We start from the raw sequence: 23907 nt of genomic DNA on the forward strand, positions 1-23907 counted from the left end.
CCCTTCCTGATAATTCATTTTGAATCACATGGCCAATTCCATATGCTTAAAATAGCCTCTTGTCATCTTGAGGACCAAGGACCAAAAGGATTCAAAAAGACATTTCTAAGATTAACCAACAGGGGGCTCTCTTAAATATTCCACATACAGTTGCTTCCTACCATTCCAAATTCATAGCCCATACAAATCAAACACCGATTTTGAATAAAATTTAAAACAAAACAAAACAAAATTATTTGTCCAACAACTTCTACATTCAGAATAGCTCATTTTAATTTCTGCTTATTAGAATTGGGAGCTGACTCCTAATAGTTGCCATCTATACCAAACATAAAGAATTATTTTTATTAACAAGTTTACACATACTCATTACAAAATTTTGGAAAATGCATTTAAAAATGGGGGAAAGTGATCCATAATCTTACTATATATATACTTAAAAGGCTAATATACAGGAGTTCGACCAGGAGACCATGAGTTTGATTGCTCACTCTGATGCGTGCTGACCACCAGTAGCAGTGCAGAATGAAGAAAGTCCCTGGCTGGCAGCTGGCAGCTAGGGAAGGGAGGACCGGCCAGCAGCCAAAGGCCCTGATGGGCCCTGGTCACAGGCCAGGCCTAGAGACTGTACCTGTGCATGAATTTCATGCATCAACCCTCTAATTAAAGATAACTTATTATGGGTTAATATTTTGCTATATTTTCTAGTAGTAATTTTATTTAACTTTTTAGCAAAGCTATAATTATATGGTACTAAAGCAATTGTATGAATTTATTTTAAAATGTCTGTTTTTAAAGATTACAAAAATAATAAGTATTTATTAAAACTAACTTGAACTGAAAAGTAAAGAGAAGAAAATGAGAATCACTCTGAATTTACCAGCAAATTTTGGGGGTAGTTTCATCTTCCTGTGCTATATTTTTTCCCTTAGCCTACTTAATTTAAAAACTTATACAACAAAGGAAATGTATATATAATATGTATTATTGCTTTGTTTTTCAATCTTGATCACTTTAATTGCTACCCAACTCAATTTTTAAAATACAATTATTACAGAAATAAATCATTTTTAGCAAAGATTCTTAATGATAAATGGGAGTAAATATTCTACTGATGTCAAAAGATTTGACTTTCAAGAGGGAAAGAGAAAATGTATTTAGTAACTCTCCAGTGCAATGATCCAATAATGGTGTTTGCTAGCAAATACTAGAACTGAATAGCACCAGTCATCATTTCACATGGTCATTATATGTTCCCAGAACTTTCACCTGAATGGTGAAGAGTGGACCACAAGAGAACCATTTCCTGCTACTGAGAATACAATGAAAGCCAGAAATAATCCAATGGGGCCTTCTGAGTTTGGGGTCCAAAAAAGAACATAATTTGGTTTTGTTTATAAGGTCTCTATTCTTGAGTTACAAATTTTGATTCATCATTTGGTAGCCTTCAAGTAAACTTTGCAAGAAAGCAGTGTTACTATGAATATTTGAATAGGCAAGAATATCTTTCTGTTAGCTTAACATGCAAAAGATCATTTAAGTATGCATACATTTGGAGGGGCCACAATCCCCCTCATAAACAGTAGTTATTTCTTTGTTTTTACTTTAGAATGTAGTAAGATAAGTCTGAGGAAAGCCTGGTTGTTTACTTAGTTAGTCTTATTTTTGTTTGAATATTTGTAAGATAGTACTTGATTTTTTATAATTCACAGTTTTGTCAGGATATATCAAAATTGTGCATGACACCTGATGTTTCTTGGAACCTAGTTATTATTTTTGTTATTGAGATAATTTTTTTCACTCACAAAAGTTATCTTTAATTTTGTCCTTGATTGTTATACATTTTTTAAATGTTCTGGTTTCCTCAAGTATACTCATAATTATAGATAATCCCTCAATTATTTGACTTCCAGCAGGTCTCCTTCCTATCATTTTTTGTGTCCACGTTCTAAGAAGCTTCCCTAGTTTGTTATCCATATAATTGACCTATTTTTTTGTAGCGATAATTGGGCCTTTATTGCAAAATTTAAATTTGTTTTGCATTTTTAGTTTTCACACTGTCTTCCCTCACCATCTATCTCCCTATCGTCTTATCCTAGTATATTTTCATCTTACCCTATTCTCTCCTTATGACTTGCTAATCTTTTTCATTAAACTCCTTGATGTTTCCAATTTTATTGAAGATGCTAAAGTGTTTCCTAATTGGCTCCTGGTCATTGTGAGATTTCTATACTTCTGAGTATTGTTTTTTTATTCAATTTGATTTTTTTCATAGGTCATGCTTTCTTTAAAATTTTATGTTCACTCATCTCAAAAGATGGGAAATTTATCTAGTATTCTATGCAACTTTCCTTTTACCCTCTGCTTCCATTCTAGTCTAATTCTTGTTTGGAGCAATACCTGGATGATAAATTGGTCAGCACAGCTCTTATATGAATTATTATCTAGCATATTTATTGTCTTGTGGCCTTACTATCATCGAATTTTCTCTTGCCATATTCCTTAACTCACTGGTACTCTAAAAGATGAAATACATAAAACATTAGAATTCCAAGAATGTATTCCTAATAAATTTTGCTGGTCTCCACCCCTCCTGAGTTTTACATATGGAACTACAATTCCTATGGTGGTATGAGCCATTATCAGGGCATCCTTTCTGCTTTCCACTCACAATCTCCTAGGCCATTTTATGGAATTTGCTACCTCTAAAGTATTGCAGGTGAAGGAGACATCTTCATCTTTGTCTACAGTTAGAAAGGGGGAGAACTGGTGAGAAAGAGAAGGAGGAAAGCATTCACCTAGTTAACAGCATTAGCTTGTAGGATAATCCTGCCCAGTCTTTCAGGTTGGCGTGGATCTTAAGCCTCTGGTTCTGAAATCTGGCAGCTGAAGAAAGAAAAGGACAGTTCTATCTGCTTTCAGAAAGGCAAGTTGCCTGGTTCAGTAGTTCAAGAGCACAGCTGGTCCCACCACTGGCATTTTTCAATTAAGTTCACTCTGTCTTGAAGGAAATTACTCTTTTAACTTTTTTTTGTCATCACATTGACTGCCAGCCCCTGTTTATTTTAAGAATTCTAGTCTATTTTCTTGTCTTGGAGCATATTTATCTACAAGTTCCAAGAGCTGGTTTAGGTGTTGCCAACCAGATGCTATTTTAAACCGGAAAGTCAAGATTTGCATCACCTTTCTCTAGAGGGCATCACGTTGAAAGTGGGCATTCAAATTCTCCCTTGGGGTGTGACCTCTGCCCATGACTTCTTTACATTTGCATCTTTATCTGGAAATGGTGACAGACCTGAGAAGAGGGCATTTATTTTCAGTCCTGTTATTTGCAAGCCCTTTGAACTTCTAGGAAGATACTTAGAATCACAAAATGCAAATCAATCATGTGTCATAATGGTAAGTTTCAAAATATTTTTTTCCATTTGGGGGGTTTTATTCTTTTATTGCCTAAACTGCACCTTGGTTCTTTATAAAAAGAATTCTGTACTTTACACCGTAGGAACAAAGTTTCTATTGGCTTCAATTGCTGGGGAAGAGGTGTGTGAATGGCCCCAAGTTATACATTTGCAGAGGAAATATCATCCAGATGCTCAAGCCAGCCTTTTCTTGGCAGACAACTGAGCACCATGCCGAAACTAGGCTTAAAATCTCTAACAAAAGAATCCCGCAATACCGTACCTTTGGAACGGACATTAATTAAAAGAAGCAGTCTTTTCCCCCCGTGATCAGAGTTTAACTACTATTAATCAGAGTTCACCACACAATTAACACTTTGAACTATGATTAGCAATTGGAAATCATAGCCAGACATGTTGAGGTTCGAATAGGGAAAGGACATAATCCTTTACCCAACTCGGTGTCCCTCATGGATTTAAAAGAAGGGAGAAAATTAAGTGCTCCAGTCCTAAGGAATTTTGGGGCAGATTTTGTTTTCGGGGAGGTGTTTGCCATTACATATTGCACATAATGTATGGCACTGTTAGGAGGGAAAAATTGGAGTCGGAGTGGCTGGAAAGTTAGGTCTGCTCTGCAGCACTGTGAGATTGTTGACATCTGCCGAGGTTGGAGCGCTCAGTAAGCAGGAAATGGGGTGTCACTCTGAGTGGTAGTTTACCATTATCCTGGCATCCTAATGAAGTGTCTGCAGTGCACAGAGCTTCTGGATGGCATCTTAACGCACGGCTAAGCAAAAGCACTTCTCTCCCTGTCACTGTCATCCATCTGCCTGCACCCTACTGTAGCCAATGGGATGGAACCATGCTACAATGTGCTATAAGCCATTTAGAGTTGCACATTGCATAATCAGTCCCATCAAATATGTAAAAAATGGCTATTATTGGTTATTTTCCTCAAACTCTGGCACCTGGAGTTTGATACATTAAAGTTAAACTTTTCCAAGTGCTGTTTATGCTATTAATTCCTCTTTTCACCCCACTATCTAAATGGGCATGAATTGCATCCTCAGTGTCTTAAGTCCTGTTAATGGATCAAAAGAGTTGTATGAATATTCATTTAAAAACTTCACTGTACATCACACTTGGTGAATTCATCAATTTGCAATAGTTTTCTTTAAAATGTTCATTTTTTTTAAGAAAAGGACAAAACATACATTGACTCAAACCACAGATTGGTTTGTTAGAGCCTGTTATTCAGTTTGCAGTGATAGTTCGGGGTTTTTCAATAGATTTCTTTAAAGACACAGCGCATGTCACCAAGTACATTTGCATTTTAAACTAGTATTGTCAATGCTGGGTGGTTACATTTGGTGCTTTAAGATGATCTTCCATGAAATTAAAATGCAGTCTAGAGGAGGATATTTGGTATTAGGTGGTGTGAGTAGAGCAAGATGTGTGTGCAGCCCTCCTGAAACTTTGAGAGAGACCATGTATAACCCTCTAAACATGGCTGCAAAGCAGCCGGGCTCTCAGGGCACGAATCGAGTGATAAGATGGCCACAAAGTTGAGAAGGCGTTTTCTATAACAGGGGCAATGGGACTCTGCTCAAATGGGGGTGGGGTTAGATAAACAAGAGGGCATAACATAATTTGGTTGCATGAAGAATTTTTTCACAGACATTAAAACTCTAGTAAACATGACAGCAGGGAGGCGTGCACTGCAGCACAGTGGGGAGCTCGGAGCGTCTGCCCGCCTGTGCCTGGCTCCAGCCACCGCTAGAAGTCTCTGCCTTTCATTAGCACTCAGCGACTCACCCAGGTCCCCCAGCAAAGGGCGAAAATGGAAGCAGCAAAGCCCCATGCTCATTATGGTAAAGGCTCCCAGGTTACAGGATTTTGGGGGCGGGCAATAATGGAAGGACGATGTTAAACTAGAACAAAAGAGTCATTCTGAATTTTTAAAGATCATACAAAAAGGGTTGGTTCATTTTTTGTTTTAATTCAGTGTAGCCTTTCATTCCATGGGTAACGTAGTGTGTTGGGATATTAGACAACCTCTTTACAACAACGTGTTAGGGGACCCAGATAAAAAGTGTGTCCAACTCCTTCTGAGCAGTAAAAGTGCAAGTTAATTTCACAAATGGCTCCTCCACCTCCACTCCTTCCCACTGAATCTGTGCAAGTATGTCTCACCAGTCTCTGAATCAGAAACTGCTTGCTTTGAAAGAAATTTGTAAGGATACAACCATTAGCGTGCTACCAAATGGAACAAGGTAAGCAAACTAACGCAAATTGCTGTGAAATATTGCAAGTCAAGTGAAAGTACTTACTCACCTCCTCCCAAATAATGGAGTTATTTGAGAAAAATATTGGCTTCCTCAAGGATTCAAGGGGAGAGTGGTTTGCTATTGATGCCCATAAATATTAAAAATGGTAAAGTTTGTTTTCATCTTTATTGTTGAAAATATTACACATGTCCCCCTTTCCCCCCATTGACCTCTCTCAGCCCGCCTCCACCCCCCACCCCAGGCCTCCACTACCCTATAAAATGGTAAATCTTTTTTTTGTTGTTGTTTTTTAATGGAATGGTAAGTGTTTATTTTTGCTAAATCCAGGCTCGGGGATCTGGCTTCTTCATCCATGCCCCCCTCCCCCCCAGCTGCCCCCAGCATTATAGCACATCAGCTTTCCTTCATGTTTGAATATTTCTCCAGAACTCATTTGCAAAAGAGTCGAAGCAATATTAAACACCACATCCAAACCTCTTTTAAACACACAAAGAAATAGGGAAACACATAGAAACTAGACCATTGAGAAAATCCTCCTTTCAGATTTACTGTCTGCTTCACATGCTAGTATAAAACAGCCCACAAAGTCCCGTTTGTGATCCATTTGAAACAATCTTGATTTGCTTAAATTGTCACATTCTTCTCGCACATTTCTTCTAAATGCAAAAACGGTAAAGAATTCTCCTCCCTCTTCATTATAAAAGTGCAGAATTTCTGGCTTGTTTATTCCTAATGGAACACTTGAGGAAGAAGAAAATATACAAATATATCTTTCAGAAGATTAGTTGTCTCAATCTTTTTAAAAGAGAGTATTTGTTCATTTCTTCCCCCATGGTAAACAGTGTGGGCTTTTCATTGTAATTTTCCATTGTCAAATTAATGTATTTCACTTTACTGATTTGGTCCCACCCTTTGAGAACATCGTACCTTTTAATATTCTTATTTCTTCCAGCCTATATGTTAATGTATATCATTAGGACATAGATGGAAATAGAACCTACACAATTTTTAAACAAATTTGTTGAAAGAATCTTCTAGTTCCATTGTAACTCACGAAAACAGAATCACAGTCTAACAAAATAAAACTATAGTTTACTTCTCATGAGAACCTTTGCCCAAGCTAAGGATTTCAGGCAAGAAATGGCATAAGTGTTTTGGGTATTTCAAATCAAACATCAGAATTTTTTTCTGATGTACTGATAAATATTCTATTGTCAAGGTCAAAAACAGAAAAATTTTTGTCACCGAGACAGAAGGGAGCATTAAGCATTTAAAAAAAAAAAAAAAGTAGATGGAGTAGACGGTTTATCAACTGCAATGTCTAAAGTTCTATGCAGTCCCTTCTACAGAATGTGGAGAAAGCTCTTTATAATGGAAGTGCGTCCGTATATGTATATGTGGTTCTTCCAAAATTATACTAAGGATGTTAATGAAAAAAAATGGCTAATATTTTTCAAGAAACTATAAAGAAAAAAGAGAGAGAGGGAGAGGAAAGCAAGCTGTGGCAAAAAACCTGGGCTCAGCAGCTTTCTGGGGGAAATGGTGAAATGTGACTGTGTGATTTATAATGAGAAAAGGTATCTACAACATACAATTTTCTACCTAGCTGCAAATAATAATTCATAGTGATGTCCCTTCCAGATAAAAGACCTTTGCTATGTAGGACCCATGTGGTAAAATGATCATGATAAATGTCAGACCAGTGCAGGTAACGGCTTTACAAACCATTAAGATTAGCTGGCTCTTTTTCCCAATGATAACAGTAACCATGCTGTGACTCTATGTGGTAATAATATCTCAGTCCTGATAAATGCCAGAGCCAGGCAGAGGTGTTTATCATTCCCAGTTCAGAAATGCTGACTAAAGTTGCCACATGTTGCCTGTTTTTCTTCTTTTACAATAGTCTCACAATTAAAAAAAAAAAAAAAAGGCTGAATCATAAAATTATTTTATCCCCCATTTCTTAAAGGATTTTGATGTTTGTGCTGCTAACTCTGCCTGCTCTCAATGTCACTGTGTGGCCTTGTCAAGTGAACCGGCCAGGAAAACAGTTCACAAACTAGTCGTTATCTCTTCTCCAGAGGGTTTTTGTTCAAAAGAAATAGTTATGGACAAAGTTTAATGTGCTTCCTTTAAAAAAAAAAAAAAGGTTTCTTAGTTAGCATTTGTCTTAACTGCATGACAAATCTTACTTGTTTGCAAATGAGATTTTTAAAAATTCCCTATAAATTTAATTTATCTACCAATAGAAAGAGATAGACACTTACATTAAAGACTTCCTATCTAGAAAAGTATTTGTAGGGTTCTGCCCTTATGATAATGTACAAAGATAATGCTTACTATCAAGAGCTACTAGAGTATTTAAAAAGAATTACTGGTTTATAATTAAAAAGATGCCAAGTGACTCAAAATGGTAAGCCTTGTTTTGTTGTTGTTGTTTAATAAAAGCCTGTAAAACTAGATATATATGAGTAAATGTAATTTAATGAAATTCTCATAGGAGAATTGGGTTTCGAAGAAACAAACTAGTGAGCTTTATTTTCTCAGCACAGACTATGGCCTAAAGGTGAATTAGTATGATCTGTAAGTTACAGATCTGGACTTAGCCACCATGCTAGCTCCACGATCACTTTGAAAACCAGAGTTCTGTGGGAGACCAGACCATGCTTTTCCAGGAAGATTGCTGCTGGAGTGTCAGCTGCCACCTTACCCTTCAATTCAAACAGGGCCATTGCTGCCGTATTGAGGAAGTTGGGTCTCAGAGAGTTTGAGGGTGGTGAATTTTAGGAAATGTTATCCTCCTAAACTTGATTGCACCAAAGCAATACTATTTATGAAAAGTTCCTGAGAACCTAAACTTTGAATTCTTGCCCTCGGTGTGAGGTCGGCACACTAGAAGTTCTAGAATAACATAGATGAAAAAGAAATGGTGGCTTTTATTACTTACCTGAATGCATTGGGGTGTGTGTAAAGAAACTGCCAACAACAATTTGAAGGCCTTCAGAAATTGACTAAAGTAAGTTTTACATTGGTTGCTTTAGTATTCATTGCATTTCTCATTTCCTTTTTATTTATTTATTTGTCTTTGGTATAATGAGCTGACACCTCAGATGCTTCTGTGTTTAAGAGTCATCTTAGAGGATCACAGACGAAAGACGTAAATTTCATTGGTACTTATATTACGATAGCTCTTACATTTAAACATCTCATGTGGCACATTTTGAACTCTGTCTTCTCCTCTGGGTTACAAAATGGGCAACTTTGTATCTGCCACAGATCCCACGTGGGCCTTAATGGATTTGTTTTCTTCAACTGCGTATACATATACATGTTGGACACTTTAAGAATGATTGAAGACATAGATAAAATTGTTTTCCTTTTAGTAATTTTGAATTGTTTCTTGCCAGTGATTAGGAGTAAAACCAGCAAGAAATAGAGGCTGCACTGAAGATCAGATGGGCTCCTCAGTGTGCTGGGGTGGGTGGGCCCCTCCAGGATCTGCAGAAACACCGCTGGACACCAAAGCTCCCCTCACAGGGCAGGACCCAGGGTTCTGTGGCACTCAGTTGGCCACTGTTCTTGTGATGGCCATTTATTAGCTAGACAAGGCTATTTCCGTTTTAAAATTTTTCCCTAAAAGGGCTTCTTTATTCAAAAATCAGACAAAATATTAACATCTCCTAAAAGGACAAGCTCTGATACAAGAGAAGCCTGTTTGCCAGTGAGGCGATTAGCTCTAACTCCCAGATGATCCCCATCAGACAAAGAAACGGTCTCACCTGAGTCAATTAGAGTCCGTTCCTGCAGCATCTCTCTGGCGCTGTAAGTCACACACCGCTGTTCTCCAGCTGCACTGTTTTGACGTGGATTCTCAACACCTAGAGTCAAGCATACCAGGTAGCTCAGGCATTCCTTCCCTTTAATTAGATGCAAGGATGGCTTTTCTGGTTTGGAGATGGGTGAGGAGTACGGACTCTTGGAAAAAAAAGTGCAAATTGCCAACACCGGGATAGCCTGGAGAGCATTGTTTATGATACTGTGATGAGCCTATTTATGATATACTCTATCTACTGAGGAATTACAACCAAACACTCTTTGATAATGGAAAGCACTCCATGCATTTACAAAAGTATCACACAGTTTGGGCTGTTTTCTGTTTTTTTGGAAAGAGTACTAAAGAGTAAAATTTATGGCTTCATAGGATTTTGGAAATAGCTTTGGACTCAGCAATCATATGTCACTGCTGATACAGAAGATAATTTTTAAAAAAAGATTTTTATTTGAGGGGACTTACATTTAATGACCATTTACTATATGTGCACATATATGTATTGAAACATTTACTACAACTAACAATTTTAGGAAATAAATATATGGTGGTGGTTGTTTGTGTGTGTTTTTTTGTGTGTGTGGGTTTTTTTTTTTTTTTTTTGGTATTTTTAAATAAGAAACTGAAAACATCAAGTTTTTCAGTTTTTCCGAATTTTTTAAACACCTCTGAAATGTACTGCTTCTCTTATTTATAACATGAGTTTGAAGTATGGGTCTTTTTGTACCCATGCGTGAGTCTTGAATTCACCCTGAGAGTGTCTCTTCCAAAACTAAATGTAATTTATTTAAAGGAATTTATCAAGCAAGTGGTATCACGCCTTGGATGACTCCTCAACATCCAACTGAAGTTTTATAAATTACAAGGAATATCCTCAAAGATTTGTAACCAGTTGCAAAGTATGCTTTACATATTCTGTGAAGACACTTATTCCTCCTGTAAGCCTGGACGGTCTCGAACTAAATTCTGAAGTGGTCGTGATGCATAAAGTATAAACCGGATAGAAATTAGACCGCTTTCTTCCCAATATAGCCCTGACTTGTAAGAGACTACCATTTTTCATGCCGGATGCATTATACATTCCAGAATAGCTTTCAGAAGCAGAACAGCTGTGTTACCGCTGACCTCCTTCAGACAAAGGGGTACAGTTGTCCTCTAAGAATTACAGATAAATGGACTGCAGAGGGCCACTGATGCATTGGTGACGGGGAGAATTCAGTCTTTTCTTCCTCTGAGTGGACCTGTATAACAAAGCACAATTTATTTTGAAATATGATTCAACATGTGGCCATAAATTAGTTAAGAATAGTAAATGGTTGGATGATAAGGCCAGAAAAGTGTTCCAGGGTCAGTAGGTCCAGGGTCCTGCACTGCATAGAACTCTCTCCATCATAGTATGACTTTATCTTATCTTGTTGCAAAAACGCATTCGGTTGTAAATATCCTTGTTTTAGTAGCAACATTTCATGCAGATAAATGCAAATGTAACCATCATAAGGCATATTTTTTAAATGTGTCCTCAAATCCATGAACCAGGGGGAAACTATAAAGCCACATCCTTATCATAACGTTAAAGCTATTTCACATCATGTAGATGTTACTTCTCTAAGTACGTATCCTGGAGTTTTGTTTTTTTTTTTAAGAAGCTCATTTACAACAGAGTTTGGGGTAGTTTGAGAAAATGGGGCGAGGTGGGTGAGAAGTGGGCATCAGTAAGAAATGGCTTCCTATTTTAATGTCTACACGTGCATTATGTATATTTATACATAAACTTTTTTTCCCACTAGTGGGTGACAAATGTGAAGTCCTACCGAAAAAGTTTGTATGCAGTTGTGGGTTCACAGCTTAGAGTTTGGAGAGGCTGCTGGGATAAGGGTGGGGAGCTAAAAAGGAGATATTAAAGAGTATAGAGCATAAAAATCAGTCATTAAGAAATAAAGGTAGGAGCAAATGTGAGTGAAGGGGCAAAGAATTGTGGAGTTTATTATTACTGAAAAGATGTTATATAAGCCTTTTAGTATATAGCTTACCTAAGATGTTCTCTATTTCCCCAGGTAGGAAAAAAGTTCCTTGTTTCCCACTTTCATGAGATAGCTCAGTCTTCTCAAAACTCTCAATGCTTCACAATAATGAGAAACCATATGCTGAAGGAGAAATATTAATAGAAAATGCTGTCTTTCACATGCTCACTGAATCAATTGGAGGCAGTTGACACATCTTTAGTAAGCTGTGTATGAATCTTAGCTTATTAACTACTCCTGTATTATGTATGCAATTCCAATTCCTAATATGACACGTCAATAAACTAGATCTGAAAAGGTGTCATTTCGGTTTCAACGTTTCCAATTGTATTTTTAGATGTTCTTCCACTTAGAAGCGTTTGTGTTATCTCCTGATTTTACAAGCTATGGACGAGTGGCTGTGGTACTGATTTGAATGGGAAACCACTGCTTTCCTATAACCTTTTCAAAGATTGTACTCTAGTTATATTCTAAGAAAATAATTTGCTCCTCCCTGATAATATTTCAGCCTTCTCTAAGCCATATCCAGTCCCCCCTCCATGTATATACAACTTAGCCACACAGTGTGTGTACCACAATTTAATTGTCAAATTCTTTAAGTGTGCATGACAGTTGAGAAAGAGGAAAAAAATTCCATATAATACACTTCGCCTAGAATGTTTCTTATATGCAGATATGGGAACCACCATAGACTTTTACAGGGATTCTTCTATGTAACTGAACTACTCACCAATCAGATTGTGAGTCTCAGCCTTTCACAGAGTAGTCAGTGTTGTGAAATGGCAGGCTACCATAGCAAGGGCATTGCCACCACTGGCACCAACTCAGTTCAACTACATTTGAATGCTCACTGCAAGCAGATGGTGTGCTTAATGCTGGAAACAAAAAGTAAACCAGACCAGCATGGGCCTCAAAGAAGGTGAAGAGGGGAAAGGGAAAACACTTAAGAAATACTTACTTTTTACTAGTCATTATGCTAGGTATATTATATACTATCTTGTTCAATCTATAATACTGGCTTTTTAGGCATTACTGGGAGAAAATAAGGAACTTGTCCAAGACCAGATAATAAAAAGCTGTTACAGAATTCAAAGCAAGGTCTGTCTATTCCAACCCATGTTCTTGTTTTTCATTGGTTCACTTATTTTTTTATTTATTTAATCCACTTTATGCCCGTGCAAGTGCTTCCTTGCTTTGTAGGAAAATTCCCAGTTGAATGGAGAAATTAGTAGGCATTCAGGCCATGGAAATATATATTTTTAAATTTATTTTCAATTATAATTTACATTTAATATTATTTTGTATCAGTTTCAGGTGTATAGCACAGTAGTTAGACAATAATGTACTTTACAAAGTGGTCCACCTGATATTTCCGATTCTCAACTAGCACAATCCATAGTTATTACAATACTATTGAATATATTCCCTAGCCTATACTTTATATCCCCATGACTATTTTATAAATACCAATCTGTACTTGTCAATCCCTTTTGCTTTTTCATCCAGTCCTCCAACTCCTCACCCCTCTGGCATTCATCAATCTGTTCTCTGTACCTCTGTTTGATTATATTGCTCTTTAGATTCCACATATAAGTGAAATCATATGGCATTTGTCTTTCTCTGGCTGACTTATTTCACTTAGCTTAATATCCTCTAGGTCCATCCATGCTGCCACAAATGGTTAGATTTCATTCTTTTTTTATGGCCAAATAAACTCCTCTAGTGCTTCAAACCATGGCCGTATTATGTGGAATAAAATGTGCTAGAGTAACACAGCACAGAAGAGGAACTGACTCTGTCTAGGGAAATTCACAAGTATTTTACCTGGGGATTAAACAGACTTGGTGAAGTTTAAATTTCTGCCCAAGCACTGTGGCAGTGATCTTGCAAATTCATATATCTCCAATTAAGCAACTCCACACCCAGCCTTTCTGCAACCACTCTTGACTAGATCATATGCTCCCTAAAACAGATGTTTGCTGGGTATACACATGTGAACCACTTCCTACTTATCATTTACCCAGTTTGATTTATGGCTGCTGCTTCTGTAGTCCTCAATGTCAATTGATTGTTTTTTTGGAGATTCTGACACTGACTTGATCATCACTATGGCCAGAAATTTTCATGAAATTAGAAAGGTTTCCTCTCCTCTCCTCACTTCTTCTTTCCTCTACCACCTTTTAACAGTAAGACATACTTTATTCAGGACTGTCAGGATAGGTATAGAGACTACTGCCCACCTCGGCTGTTATCACCTTTACTGCCTGAACCAAGTGGTTCAATAGATCCTCGGGTAAATTCTGTTACTACCATGGGGTATATATCTTTGCATATACTCATTGGTGTGTAGCTTTAGCTTCAGATGACCATATATAGGGTATCCAAGTGTCCCAAGAACTCTGTCCTGGGCATACTGTACCAATTTCACTCTCTTGTTTTCTTTATTTTTCTGAGTTTCTGGTGTCTCATAAGCTCCAATTGGTCTCATGAAGCATCAAAATGTTTTAGCAACATCAAGCTGCAAGGAGGCCTTTAAATAGAAAGATTAGATCTGCTGTATTCTATGATTTTGCAACTGGCTTTTCCTCGTCCTCCCTCCCTCCCCCCTCCCTCCCTCCGTCCTTCTCTCCTTTCCTCCCTTGCTTCCCCTTTGTCTCTTTCATTGGCAGTCCAATCCATATTATGGTGGAACTCTTCTAAGAATAACTGCAACTTTGAAAGCTGTGACTGTAGGAGGTATTATTTATAGGCCTTTGCGGTTTCAGGAGCAAGAAGAAAAGCTTCTAAGCGTAGTTCTACTAGGAAGACTACCCCATCCCACTTTCACCAATACCATCTTCTGCAGGATATTTTTCCTATAATTTCTTATAAAAGTGGATAGTTTGTTTGTTTGTTTGTTTGTTTGTTTGCAGCAGTATATTTGAAATACCCTGCATGGTTTTCTCACTCCATTTTATTAAGTTCATCTACCTAATAGCAGATGATTACAAATTGGGCTTCAGGAGGCACATCATATTAGGAACTGTGTTTGGCTTTAGTATCAGAGAACCATTCATAAAGGTCCCAGTACACAGAGGCTTAATTTCTCATGACAAAGAAGCTCAGAGACAGGTAGGACCAGTGATTGCCCCACAGACTCAGGGAAGTGCCTCCCAGCCATGTGTCCCACTCTGCTGGGCCTCTGTTCTCAGTGTCATCTCATGCTATAACCATCTGTCTTCATTCTGAAGAGCAGAGGTGAAAAGGCTAAAAAGCTAAACCAGCATCCTCTCCTTGGTCTCCCCAGAAGTCCCACATTACATTTGGATTTAAGTCTCAATGGCCAATCTTAGTCACATTGCCACTCCAGCTGCCAAGGAAGCTAGCAAATGAGCTCTATTAAGTAGGTATATTGGCATTTTGGCGATGATGGGATGGCCTTGCTAAGGAAGAAGAGAATGGATATTTGGTGGGTGTTGCCTTACATATTATTCTCTTGTACGTCATCTTTCGCAGCAGTGGACTGTTTAGGGTCACCCAGAGCTCTGTGCTAATAGTTAGAGATTAAAGTATAGAAAATGTTTGAGTTCAATAAATAATTATAATTCTCTACCCTGGTTGAAATTATGGCAAGATGAATACTCTAGTGAACTAAGTAACTTAGTTTTAATATGCCATCCATGCCCATAAAAGTAAAAAATAAACAAAATGAAGGAAATAAATTCATGTGGCACATGAAGAACTTATTTTTTTTATGTATATGACTACATTTTATACTTTCAATTTTTGTTTTTGCACTTTCCTAATTCATAGCAAAAACAAAACAAAATGTATTCCAGAAACAGGATAATATAGAAGTAATAAAAAAGTATTTACTCTTCCACAAAATCAAGCAAACAATAGAATATTGATAATTAAATCACACTGTGTGTCCTTGTGTGTTTGTTTTCTGTGCTGCTTAACAAACTGCCACAAGCTCATACAACACAAATTTATTATCTTACATTCCTGGAGGTCAGAAAATGGAAATCAGTTCGCTGTCTTCCTGCTGGGGGCCTATTTCCTTTATTTTTCTAGTTGTTAGAGGCTGTTTCATTCCTTGGCCCATGGCCCTTTATCCCACAGCCATTTCTCTTCCTGCTTCCTCTGTCACATGACTTCTGTCTCTGGCTCTAATCTTCTTGGTTCCTTCTTAACCACCTTCATGATTGCACTGGGCTCACCCTTATAATCCAGCAGGATCTCCCCATCTCATAACCCCTAATTTAATCACATGCAACATCACTTTTGATATGGAGGGTAAAATACTTACAGGTTCCAGAAATTAGGACATGGACATCTGTGGAAGTTCATTATTCATCCTACCACACCTGGTATAATAGTAAAACACTTGTGAGATTTGATTCAATAGCTAAATCAGCACCTTATGCATGTCCTTCCCAGGAGTCCCAGATAATACTTTGACTTCTGTCTCTATAGCCAGTCTCAGTCACACGGCCATGATCTAATTCAGAGTCAAAATGAAGAAACTCCATGATAATGTTGAGCATATCTATTCCCTTTGGCTGCTGAGTAGGACTTCAAGCTGCTAATTCTTAGTCCAAAATTCTCCTTAAAAAATTCCCTCATGTATCTATGAAATCTTATTTTTTTCTAACCTTTGTTTTTATTTTATTTTTTCAGAAAAGCAAGACAACAACACAAGAATTGAAACTATGAAGTCCCTTGTACAAAAACTCCCTCCACCAAATCGTGACACCATGAAAGTCCTCTTTGGACATCTGACTAAGTAAGTTGTAAAGGTATCTTGTTGTGTCATATACTCCTTTCATAAATTAACAATATTTCATTTCAGATATCTAAAACAAGAATTTTCAAATACATTTATCTCATATTTTCCCCTCTCGCTCATCTAAGTCTTCCTGCAAAAGTTGGGAGAATGTATTAAGGGTAGGAAGGAGAAGCTACAAAAGGAACTTCTGACTGAATTGATTTATCTTGGCCTTTTCAGTGAACAGATACTTGCTGATTAGTCAGAACTCTACTCAGAGCCCTGAGATGGGACATCTTTACTTTGTTGTATAGTACAATGGGAAAGGCATGAGATGTTTCAGACATGAGTTCAAAACCTAGCCCTGCCTTGTACCAAGACTAGGACCATAAATGAGTTAACTTACATTCCCTGAAATTTTATTTCCTCATCTGTAAAATGTTGATTCAGATTATCAAGGTGCCATCCTGAAAGAGAAGAGTGTTCTAAGCAGGGGTAAAAAATAACAAGTGTAAAAACCCAAAGAACTCAAAGAGCTTATTGTATTTGAAAAGCCAGGATGGCTAGAGCCTAGGGTGGTGGGAGTTGAGGTCACAAATGTTATGTGGGTGTCAGATCACAGTAAGACATTTGTAACCCATTGTAAATACAATGAAGAGCCACAACTGGGGAAATATAAAAGGTCACACTGGCCATGTGAAGAATGGATTGCAAAAGGGAAAGCAGGGGCACTTATTAGGAGGCAACCCTAGTAGTCCAGGCAAATCAAAATGGTGGCTTGAGTGGAGCCCTCGGAGAGATATTCTGGAGGTGGGTCAGGTTGGATTTGCCTGGTTGGGATGCAGTGGGTAAGGGAAAGGAGAAATCAAGAATGTCTTTTAGGGCTTGGGCTTGAGAGAATGGGAAAATGGTAGTGCTACACAGATGGGTAAGGAGAGGGCCCTCTTGGACATGTTAAATTTGAAATGACTGTTACTATTTGTCCTCTGTTAATGTCTTCCTCGGATAAGACAGAGCTCAATACAAGTGATAAGGTTTTAGCTTTGACCATATGCATATGGCAGTGTTGAAGCTTGTTAGAGTTTATTTCTGTGAGATTAAATCTCCTTCATCATCTTAATTGCCATTCCTTGGGTCTGATCATTTCTGAAGATTATTCAATGAGTTTGTCACATGAGTTTTAATTGTAAATGTAATACATGTGATTGCTCACACAAAAAATTTAAACAGTGGTGAATATTTTATTAAAAAGTGAAATTTGCCTACTAGTCATTCTTAGCCTGCTGGGTAGAAATAACTAACACTTTTGTAGTATATGTCTTTCCAGACCTGTTTCTAAGCACATGCAAAAATGTGTGTATGGTTGTTGATTGTGTCAAAGTATATCATACAGCACATATTCTCCTGCAACTACTTTGCAAGTCATAGACAGCTTCACATTTCATTAAGATTCATCTGATTCTTTCTAATGATAACATAGTATTCAATGGTATGCATAGCTCCTAATTTGCTTAACCAGTTAGGTAGATGTCTTAATCTAATTTGTCATATTATCCTCTTACTTATTTTACTCCCAAGGGGCACCTGTGTCACAATTTAGAGGACCCCTTGTTGTTAGAATGGCCTTTCCTGTCACCTCTACATCCTGGCTACAGTGGGAAACCCAGTGTGATTTAGGGAAAGGATCTTGGGGCTTTCAAGAAATAAGTAGATCTAGTGTCAAATCCTTGTCCTATACTTAACTCCCTTAATAATCCCAGGCACATAAAATTGGATTAAATTATGTCAGCCATATCCTGTGGTTATGAGAATTAAATGAGATAATGCATATAAAATGCCTGGCACAGGGTAAGCATTCCTCAAATGTTAATTCTTTTCCCGTAGGATCCAGTCACACTGTGAAAAGGGTTTCAGGTTACAAGTAAATACCAGAGTGCTTATCTCAGTAACGTTAACTGGACAAAGTCATAAAACAAATGAGAAGGTGTACTCTTTAATGCAATGCAATACCTAGTCTTGTAGATCTTGAGAAATATCAATTACTCGGTCTCAATTAATCCTCTTTCATTCCAACTGAAAGAACAGCTATAAAATGAAGAAAAGGAGAGTCGGCTAAATTCTTCTTTGAAAAAAAGAATAAAATGCACAGATGAGAATCCATCCAATTGAAAATCTTGGAAGGATGAGAATCCTTCACCTCCATGCCGCACCATTCCAGTGTGAACAACTAATGCCTGATTGTGTTTTTATGCCTAAATTATCTTCATGACTTTGCTAGAACTTTCATTCAGCTAGTAGAGATGGAAATAAATGTCTCTAAGATTTAAGAACGCATTATTATATCACCTTCACAGCATTCACTTTATAAGATATTTCATTATAGATAGAGAAGTGTCATTTGCCAGTCATTCTACCTTTCTTGAGTGGTGTGACCATATTCCCCTGCACACTGATTTTTACTAGTAAACTGGGTTTAATTATGCACAAGTGTGTGCACATGATTATATCTTGTTAAGTATTTCTTGCTAAGTTTTTGATAAACAGCCAATCGTGGCATGTCATCAAAGCCTGAGAAGACTAAATAAGAAGATTGTTTAATGAGAATTTAAATATATTCATGTTTGAAAGAATCATTAGAATGTTTTCCTTAGCCTTGATGCATTTGGTAGTTCTTCAGAAAAATCTACCATCAACACTTGTATGCAGTGTTTATTCCAAATTGTTGCAAATATATATATTTTGAAGTTTGTTTAGTGAGGGTCAGGGAATGTAATGAAGTGCCAGGAATTCCACTTGGCCTACGTACTCTATAGCCAACAGAACAGAGCTCCATGCTTGCAAAGGTCTGCGTTAAACGTTCCCTTGAAAGCAGAGAAGTGCCAGCTGAGAAAGCTTGATACTGCACAGTTGGACTAGAAGGTGAATGCAAGTTCTGGCCATGAAGCCATAACTTTAAAGGGTTGTGATTATATTAACTATGTGATTACAGAATGGCTGTAAAGGCTAAATAGTCTCAGAGTCCTTGTTCTTGATCAAACTGGAGTTCAAGTCCTATGCTTCTGCTGTGATAGCTTGAGATCAGGAATTCAGAAGAAGCTATCATTTTCAAATGCCATCAACTCACAGCCCTTATTTATAGCCGCTTTCACAAACTGACATTACACTGAGAAGCACTGGAAGGTCCTGGGGTACCTGCTAAACCGTGACACAAATGGCAAGTTCTATCTCTATAAAATATAAGTGTCAAGTGCATTTTCCTTTAGCCTGCTTCTTTGGAAAGGTAGGGAGGCAGAGCGAAGCTGAAGTTAATGGGAAGGATGACCTGGAAAGGTAAGGTGTACTTGCTGGTAAAAAAAAATATCTGGTGTGTAGGTTGAGAGGTTGAAAGCCGGGCAGAGGACGTATATAGGAAATAGAGAACTGTCGAAACCTTACCTATCAGGCAATTGCAAAATATGCTTAGTGTTTATGAAAGACACACTTGGCAGCAGAGTGCAAGGAGAACAAGACAAAATGAGAGACGAGTCCAGGAGGTCACACAGATAGGTTGGAGGGCTGACCATCAAGGGGAAAGAAATGGTCCAAGTCTTGAGACTTTTCATTTAAAAAAATTCACGGTTTTGTTGTTGCTGTTTTTATCCTCACTTAAGGATATTTTTCCCATTGGTCTTTTAAAGAGAGTAGAAAGGAGGGAAAGAGAGAGAGAGAGAGATCGTGTGAGAGAGACACATTGGAGGGTTTGAGTTAGACTCCTGGCAAGGGCATGTACCTGGTTCTCTCCCAGGTACATGCCCTTGCCAGGAGTCTAACTCAAACCCTCCAATCGGCAGGTTGACATTCTAACCACTGAGCTTGCCAGCCAGGGCCACACAGTTTTTATTTCTTTCCTTTCTTTGTCCCCCATAACTAGTCAGCCATGGAGATAAGTCTGAGGTTTCAAACTGTGAAAACAGTCCCTCCAACATTAATTTAAAAAAGCAAAAGGAAGTACTGCTAGAATGGTGCACCCTTTTCTCTGTTTTGCAAATGCATAGAGGAGAAAGAAGAAGATGAGGTTATAGAAAACTAGTAAAATAAGATAAATCCCATTTTGTCAGGTGTGTATTGAATCAAGCCCTCTACACGCTGCTCAGTGGGGTGTATCTCTCTGCATGTTGGATAAGGCAAACATGTAATATATCTCAAGAATGAAAACTTTTTCAAATCTTTATACATTTTGCGTGGTCATCTTAACTGCTGGGACCCTATCCTAAGTAACAGCAAGCTGGTTCTGCAGATAAATTGTTTACAACATAACATTTGCACTGGTGGACACCTGGAGACCAGTGAAACATTCAGTGATGAGGGATAGAAGGTGGTACATGATATCAGTTCATACTATTTTAGGGAAGTATTGTTCATAGTGAATTGGGATTTTTTTAATTCAGGGAAATGCTTGTGCTACATTAAAGGCAGGGGTATAAGATTTTATATACTCAGAGAGAGTAGAACTATAAATATATGAAAAAGTCATGCATCTGGAAAAGACTGTAAAGGTATTTGCTGAGATGTTACTATTTCTATCTTAGAGTTGCTGAATTATGAGGTTTATTTCTCTCATGTGTTCCTTTTTCCCCCTCTACCAACGTTGTAGAAGGAGACACTGAGATGGGGAGGACAGGTAAAGAGAACAGGCATGGGAGGTAGAAGACCTGAGTGTGAGTCGAGGCTCTGCCCCTCACTGGAGACGCACCTTGAATAAGTCCCTGTACTCTGAGCTTTCTTCTTCTCATCTACAAAGTAGAGATTGCAATTGGTCCTATTTGTGTGAGGAGGAGTCAATGAATAACCTTTTTAAAAGCCCGTGTTAGGGTCTAGATAAACATTATATGTTGACATGTACTATTTTTATAGTGAGAAATTGTAAAATAACTTTCATTGAAATAAATACAGGAAGAATTGCAAAGGCTGGGTTGCCAAATTCCTGGCTTCCAGAAAATTCTTTGTCTCACCACAGAACCGTTTTTCCAAAACCATAGTTTCTATGCTGTCCCAACTCAGCCAGTTTCCCCAATCCCAGTGAGGCTGTTTTTACATGTTTGACAAATCAAGTGACACCCCCATGCCATGCCCAATCCACATCTTGTCCCAGTTCTCAGACCTGACTATCTTCACCTTTGAAGTGGGAGCTTGCTGAGAGAGAATCTGGCCTCCTTACCTTTCAGCCACTGAGAAGGGTGGAGGTGGGCCCAGGCCTCCCTGAGCTTCGGGGGCACAGGCTTCCCTTACAGCAGTTTCCAAGGGACAGTTCTCTTGCTCATTGTCCAACTTATCAGAATGCGTCTCACAGTGAGGGCTTCCTGTCAGGCAGAACAGCACCCTGATCTGTGGAGGCCTGGGAAGACAGATGTTTTGAAGCCGCTAGGGCCTTCTCCTGTGCCTCAACCCCACATGGAAACCCTCCTCCAATTCTATCAACTCCACATCTGCCAGATGCTGACCTTTTGAAGTCCTGGGATGTGTGTTGTCATTACTATCATTAAGGCTTTTAGGCCACTGCTGAAGTCTTTCCCACATTCTTATTTCCAGGATAAAAATAATATAATTACAGAAAATTTAGAAAATAAATACAAAAATGCACCGCTAACCCAAGCTTGTTAGCCAAATTTACTTTGTGGCATGCGTTTTGGAAGACAAAACAATCTCAAATTCAGTTCCCAAATAGGTATACAGAACATCAGCATGTCTTAGAAGTGGGTGGCTTTGTAGAGATGACATGCAATAGTCATTCATTGACTTTCTAAACAGCCTTGGAAGAATACACGGGCTGCAGACTTTGGATGCAAATAAATGTCTTATAGGAGACTTGCACTTTATAAAATAGTTTGAAAGGGGAGCTAGAAAGCTTCCCTTTTGTATTGACTCTAAGAAAATCTCCCAGCTGTTCATAGAATTCCAAGGTGAAAAACTGATATGGCTCAATAGACAGATCTCATGGAAGGATGCCAGTCGAATGTCTCTCTGAAAGGCGAAACTGGTGAGCTGTGGCTATTTTGTGAGAGTAAACTGATATTTAAAGCTTCTCTGTGGTCTTCACGGATGTTAAATAAAATAGTCTACAAAAACAGGTCAAAGGCAACTCAAACAATGATGATCTAGAAATATAAGGGTTGTGTGAAGAAACAATGGTGAGGAAAGAATCCATCCACCCTGTCTTTAAAGTGGCATGGACAGTGAGCATTTCTGATATTCTGGGGCAAAATGAGACAGGGTTAAAGAATGGGCTGGAAAGCCCATAAGCCCTTGCCCTTCTCTCTGATCGCGGAGCCATGTCTGGTGAAGCTGTCTGCCTGCTGGCGGGCCTCTGGAAGCTCGGCCCGGTGTGCTGTGGAGCAGGCTGTGTTTTTCTGTGCTGACTTCTGGCACTCCGCCCTTTCTCTGTACTCTTTGGTCTCTCACCCAACCACAATACCTGATATCCCATGACTTGCAAGCCCTGGGTATTTTTACTGGAAAATGAGGGACCTGTGCAAATTGTTATTTTCTTTCTTCTCTCTCCCCCCCCCCCCCCCCCACCTCTCTCTTTTTTTTTTTCCTCTTTTTTTTTTTTCTTTTTTCTCCCTGAGGGACAGGGGCTGCAAGTTGTTTGAAATAAGCCAGAAGCCTAATAGCTCCTTTGCTTGTGTATTTGAAATGGCACCCTAATCACTTTGAAGAGCTAATGTACTTCCTATGGGTCTGAAATTTCTCAACTGGACTCCCGTGACAGAATTTGGCCTGGTAGTTAAGAAAATTAATTACTCTGATCGTGAGGATGAAGCAATAGTTCCCAACTCCCTGTAGTAATCATTAAAATGTCATCTACTTAGGAGACATCTTGGCACAGGATTTATAAGGTTTGTGAGCTGGGGACTAGGGTTCAATGATCCTTCCAGTGGTGGACCCTTGTTCTGCAGGAAGGCTTTGGGAGATAAGGTTTTTTAAGACCAGAGTGAAATTATTACTTTTGATCTTTTGATTTAACATCTGAATGGGAAAATTAACCACTGGATAATAGGGAGGGGAAAAAAACAAAACTTAAAATGGCTACTACCCATCTATCACTGTCTTTCCTATTAGTGGTGGCCCATCCCCTGGAGGTTATTTCTTTCCTATGAGGCAAGTTTTTTTAGGTTGCCGCACCCTTTCCCACCATGAATCTTGGCCTTTTACCTAATGGAAAGAACCAAGGATTTAGAATCGGAAGACATAAGCCCACATCCCAACCTCAGCCCTTAGAAACTGTACAACATTAAGAAAACCTTTTAATGTCTTTAGACCTCCCTTTTACTCATGTGTCCAATAGGTCAAATAAATTCGCATTTGTGAAAATGTTAACTGGAAAATCTCATCCTGCAGGAAGTCTTAATGAGTGGCTACTGTACTCCAGGCACTGAATTAGATAAAAAGTTGGGAACTGTGGCTCATGCAATACATCCAACCTGCTACCTGCTTTTATTAAAGTTTTGCTGGAACACACACACACACACACACACACACACACACACACACTAATATATTTATGTACTATCAATGGCAACTTTCACGCTGTCCCCAAAACTTGATACTAGAGGCAGAAAAGAGGCTCCTACCCTCATGTATC

General features: G+C 38.4%; 1 protein-coding gene across 2 annotated transcripts in view; it reads left to right on the forward strand.

Moving 5' to 3' along the window:
* The window catches only part of ARHGAP15 (Rho GTPase activating protein 15), a 609260-nt gene that overhangs the window by 531114 nt on the left and 54239 nt on the right, over positions 1 to 23907 (forward strand). For both annotated transcript variants that reach the window (XM_084891908.1, XM_084891909.1), the window contains one exon: positions 16199 to 16304. In XM_084891908.1, the coding sequence (XP_084748034.1) occupies positions 16199 to 16304 (106 nt within the window). The remainder of the gene's footprint in view (positions 1 to 16198; positions 16305 to 23907) is intronic.

This window comes from Pipistrellus hanaki (assembly GCF_964339955.1).
Source record: "Pipistrellus hanaki genome assembly, chromosome: 8".
NCBI classification, from domain to species: Eukaryota; Metazoa; Chordata; class Mammalia; order Chiroptera; family Vespertilionidae; genus Pipistrellus; species Pipistrellus hanaki.